This window comes from Salpingoeca rosetta, assembly GCF_000188695.1.
Source record: "Salpingoeca rosetta unplaced genomic scaffold supercont1.18, whole genome shotgun sequence".
Classification (NCBI taxonomy): Eukaryota; class Choanoflagellata; order Craspedida; family Salpingoecidae; genus Salpingoeca; species Salpingoeca rosetta.
In genome coordinates, this window is record NW_004754916.1 from 1,206,185 (window position 1) to 1,211,184 (window position 5,000).

A 5,000-nucleotide genomic window follows, 5' to 3' on the forward strand; every position below is an offset into this window, starting at 1 on the left:
CGGGAACGGAACGAAACTAACTACCTCACACACACACACACACACACACACACACACACACACACACACACACACACACACACACACAGATCACACATACATACACACACATACAGAGCACTCGCGCTCACACACGCACGCACGCACACATCGAACACGTCATACACGCATCCGCCCCCTCGCGTCACCAGCCCTCCCCCGTGGCTGCAAAGTGGCGATCATACGCGCGAAGGGCGTGCTCGCCGTAATCGGCCTTGTGAGCAAGACAACAGGACGTCCCGTCGAGCGTGTTGCTGCACTGCCGGCGGTGGCGTGTTGGCGACTGCCCGAAGAAGTGCGCAAGCAGCTCTGTTGTTGGTGCCGCATCCGTCTCCCACGCACCAAACGTCCACTGATTGGTGAGGGCATGGCGGTGGTGTTGTGTGTGTGTGTGTGTGTGTGTGTGTGTGTGTGTGTGTGTGTGTGTGTGTGTGTGTGTGTGTGTGAGCGTGTGTGTGTGAGCTGGCTCTGTTGTACGTCACAATTACAAGAAAGAAGATGCAACGAAAAGTTCAGGGCAAAGCAACATGTGCACGCAGCCTTACATTCACACAGGAACGGGAAGATTCACGCACGCGCACATTCACGTGTACTAACACAAGTCCGACCAACACACACATACACATACAAACGCAAATACGTACGTACAGTTACACACGCACACACACAGCACACACACACACACAACACGCACACACGCACACTCACACACACTCACTCGCACACACACACACACACACACACACACACACAGACGCATACCTGTGGGGGAAAGCCGAAGAAGCCGTGGCGGGCCGGGTAAATCTTGCAGTGGACATCAAACCCGGACGCGTGCAGGCGCTCGTGTGCAAAGAGCGTGGAGTAGATGAGCGGGTCACGCGAGCCACCAACAAACAGCGTGCGCGGGAAGTGTTGAATGTCGTCGTGGATGTCCATGAGCGTGTATCGGCCATTGAAGACGCCATCGAGGTTGGTATACAGCTCCAGCGCACCAGATATGCCGGCCTCCGCCATGAAGTTTTCCAGGCGGGTAATCTGCTTCAGGCAGCGCCCGCGCCACGAGGTTTGGTCGAGCAAGCCGTACAGGCACGCCATGCTCTCGACGCGCGGGTACGTGTAGTGCAGCAGGTCTGGCTCGTCGACGGCAGCTGCGAACTGGCGCATGAGGGGCGGGTTCATGATGAGCGCAGCCGCCATGCTGACAAGGTTGCCGCCCGCGGAGTCACCAAGCAGCATGACCACGGGCACGCCCTCGCGTGCGTGGATCCAGTGCAGGGCGCGGAGGGTGGAGACGAGGGCGGCGGGGAAGCGGTGCTCTGGCGCAAGCGGATAGTCCATGGAGTAGACGCGGAACCCTTGGCGGCAGAAGCATGTGATGGAGTGCATGAGCACGGAGCTGCTGGCGAACACAAACCCACCGCCGTGCGCATACAGGATGGTGCGTGCTTTGGATGGCGGCGCATCGCTCAGCTTCTGCGCGTGCTCCGCATCTGGTTCAACCACATGCACCATCTCCTTCTCTATGTAGGTGAAAGGGGAAAGAGGGGAGGGGATGGGAAGAAAGGTGATGAGAGGTATGGGGTGCAAGGGCAAGGCGTGCATGCGCACAAGGCGCGTTTGCGCAGCAGAAGAGGGTGTGGATGCGCAGCAGAAGAGGGTGTGGATGCGCAGCAGAAGAGGGTGTGGATACGCAGCAGAAGAGGGTGTGGATGCGCAGAGGGTGTGTATGCGTACAACATGGCACGCACACACATGCACATACAAGCAAGCCAACACACACAAGCAAGCAAGCCAACACACACACACACACACACACACACATGCAAACACCTCTGTCGCCGTAGGAGTCCCAACGAATGGAGGCAACACCCTTCATGATTTGCTGTCGGTCTTGGGCGTGAGCGTGGGGCCAGAAGAGCCAAAGCTTCCATTGCACCCAGGTCCAGAAGCCATCAACGTGCCAGCGGATGAAGCGGATAAACGCTGTCAAGAGGAAGCAGCGCGCGGACCTCGGCAGTGCTGCAAACGCGCGGCACGCCACATTCCACAGCGCGTGTATCGATGCAACAATCACATACAGCGCAACCAGTCGCACCAAGTAGTGCACCACCACCAGCAAGAACTGCATCATGTCACAGAGGCGAAGGTGTGGTGGTGAAGCGAGAGCGTCGGTGATGGTTTGGTTGGTGGTGAAGGTGGTGTGGTTGGTTTGGTTGGCTGGTGGGTTGTTGTTTTGGTTGTTTTGGTGGTGGTGGTGTGATCATTTCATGCCTACAGTTTGTGCTGTCGCTTTAGGAAACACTGCCCAATCCAAACGCGCAACGAGGCACCGAACGAAAGCAACAACGCAACGTTCGCCAACCCCCCGATGACGTCATGTCACGGTCATGCAACAATCGCTTCGTTTTCAGCAATCAATCTGTGGCGTTGCTCTTGTCAGTCAATACACCCCTCGCATCAGAACAAGAGAACAGCAGCTATGTGCTCAGTGTGCCGCCCCGGTCATCGGCCTTTTCCCCGACCTTTCCACCTCTTCCCCCCATTCCTCCATTCCTCGTTTTGTGTAGCAGTGCAGCAGCTCCACACACACACACACGCACGCACGCACACACACACACACACACACACGCACGCACGCACACTGGAAGGAAGGGTGGTGTTGTCAAACGAAGGTAAGAAGAAGAAAGGAAGCACTCGTCATTTTCCACGTTGTTGTGTCTTCACGCAGTTGGTTGCTCGCGACTCTTGTGTAAGTGGCTGTGCATAAGTGTGCGTAAGTGTGCGTAAGTGTGGTGTGTTCTGGGCTTGACTTTTGTCGTCGTCTGCCTTGCTGTTTGTGCTTCGCTGCTTTCTTGCCTGACCGCTATATATGAAACCAACACACACACACACACACACACCAGCACATTGAGCGATCGATCAGCACGCGCCCAGCTCACCCACTGTCTCATCGGCTCACGTGCGTTGCTTATTTGCATCCCACACTTCCGTCAGCACCCAAGCACTTGTTGAGTTGCTTGCCACTCCCAGCTGCTGGCTCGCAAACGTGTAAACACTGGACAACATGCACGCCACAGCAACAACTCCGTCAGCACGACCGGCGCGTGCATTGATACACGCCGCAAGTGCCGATAAGGCAAGTGATAGCACCGCGAAGATGCCTGGACAACAGGTGCTGGTGCGCGAACAGGGCGGACAGGGCCGCCCGCACTTTGTCCCCCATGACGAAATGCGGCTGGACATGGAGCAGCTCAAGATCGCGTTGGGGTCGTGGACAGCCGTGGTGGAGTTGGTGCCGACGTGGCACGAGGTCTTCTTCGCAGAGCTGTTTCAGGCACACCCGGAGACAGAGCGTTTGCTCTATTCGTCCGACAAGAGCAAATCGTGGAACGAGCGGCACATGGCACGCGTCGGCAAGTCTGTTGGGGATGTGATCAAAAGTCTTTCCAACTACGACGACGTCATCGAACACCTTACGGTGCGTGGAGTGTGTGCTCGTGTGTTGGTGTTTGTTTGTTTATGTGTGTGTATGTGTTGTGTATGTGTGGTGTGTGTTTTTGTTCGCATGTGCATGTGGTGTTTGTGCGTGTGTGGTTATATTGTGACTGTGTGTTGTTTGTTCCGCTGTTGGTCTGGCTGTCCTGTTTGCGTGCTGGAGAGCTGCGTGATATGCCACCGAGGGTTGCTGGATCACCTCCACTCCACAGACTGGCGAACCTCATGAGCAAGCATGTTGCTTGACCGACGGTTATGTTATTGGAACAGGCCTTGGGAACACGCCACGCTCGCTATGGCTTGCATGTGGATCAACTGGATTTGTTCATCAACGCTTTTCTTTGGACCTTGGGTGCTGGACTTGGTGACAGCTGGGACCACAGCGTCAAAAAGGTGTGTGCGTGTGTTTATGTGTGTGTGTATGTGTATGTGTGTATACATGTGTGTGTTGTTACATGATTGTTTTTGCAGGTGGGGGCGCTTCTTTGCTTCTTCTCCACTCAATTGCAACACCACTTACCCCGTCAGCACTCCTCCTCATCTTCCTTCTGTTCTGTGCATCATGTCCTTCGCACAACATCAGGCATGGATGCATGTTCTGCCCTTCATCTTGTCGCCACTCAAGTCAGGGCTGGTTGTTGCCCGCACACTGCGCAACGACTACAACACCAGCGGCTGCCTCCGTTGCAGACGCCTCTTGATCCCGCTGCACGGCCGCAGGCTTCGCCCCATCACCGTGTCCCTGGTCTAGGGATGTTATTTCTGTGTGCGTGTGCGTGCGTGTGTGTGTTGGGTGGTGTGTGTGTGTGTGTCGGTGTGTGTGTGTGTCTGTCTCTCTCTCTCTCTGTCTCTCTCTCTGTCTCTCTCTCTGTCTCTGTCTCTCTCTCTCTGTCTCGCTCTCTCTCTCTCTCTCTCTCTGTAGTGGCTCCCGCTTTCGCGTTATCTTTCCCATTTAAGGTTCTTCCTTGCATCACATCTTCACGCCTTCTGCCTTGAGTTCTTTTGACTCCTTGACTCGCACGAATCGAGGCACGGCCACTCGAAAAGCCACCTATCCAAGCATCCTCTTGGTGCCTGAGTATCCTCTCTGCTCCGTCTGCTGATGTGCCAACCACTGTGTTCATATCTTGTTGGTGTGTTGCCGATGCTTGCTTTCCATGCAGACCCTGCGTCCAGCACACGCCGTGCCCTCACCATTGTTCTCGGGGAAAAGGCCTCTGTGCTGGGTCGTGGCCGCACAAACAGCCGTTCTTAGCTTCCTTTGTTCATAGGTTCTGTCTCCTTTGCTCTTGCTGTTGCCCAGGCAGCCTCGCTCCCTCGCTTTCCCTCCTTCCCCTCTCTTCCCTAGTACCCCATTCCCCTCCTTTGCCTTTGCTTCAGCTTCGCAGCTTCTTCGCTTCTGCTTCGCAGCTTCCTTTCGTTTGACTGCACTGCACTCAAGTCAACTGTGTCAGTGAACCCGTAAT

General features: G+C 55.6%; 2 protein-coding genes across 3 annotated transcripts; one reads left to right on the plus strand and one right to left on the minus strand.

Moving 5' to 3' along the window:
* Window positions 1–164: 164 nt before the first annotated feature.
* Window positions 165–2,309, minus strand: PTSG_06663 (uncharacterized protein). Its single transcript, XM_004991995.1, has 3 exons — window positions 1,870–2,309; window positions 802–1,559; window positions 165–391 (listed from the first exon to the last, which is right to left on the minus strand). Exons 1-3 carry the CDS (start codon window positions 2,168–2,170, stop codon window positions 185–187), a joined length of 1,266 nt encoding a protein of 421 aa, XP_004992052.1. The 5' UTR covers window positions 2,171–2,309; the 3' UTR covers window positions 165–184.
* A 522-nt stretch (window positions 2,310–2,831) lies between these two features.
* On the plus strand, window positions 2,832–4,393 carry PTSG_06664. Of its 2 annotated transcripts, none has more exons than XM_004991996.1 (3): window positions 2,832–3,517; window positions 3,747–3,927; window positions 4,118–4,393. In XM_004991996.1, the coding sequence occupies exons 1-2, from the start codon at window positions 3,104–3,106 to the stop codon at window positions 3,900–3,902; spliced, it is 570 nt and encodes a 189-aa protein (XP_004992053.1). In that variant the 5' UTR covers window positions 2,832–3,103; the 3' UTR covers window positions 3,903–3,927; window positions 4,118–4,393. The 2 variants fall into 2 exon arrangements, with proteins under 2 accessions (XP_004992053.1, XP_004992054.1); XM_004991997.1 differs by having other exon boundaries at window positions 3,805–3,927.
* Window positions 4,394–5,000: the final 607 nt, after the last annotated feature.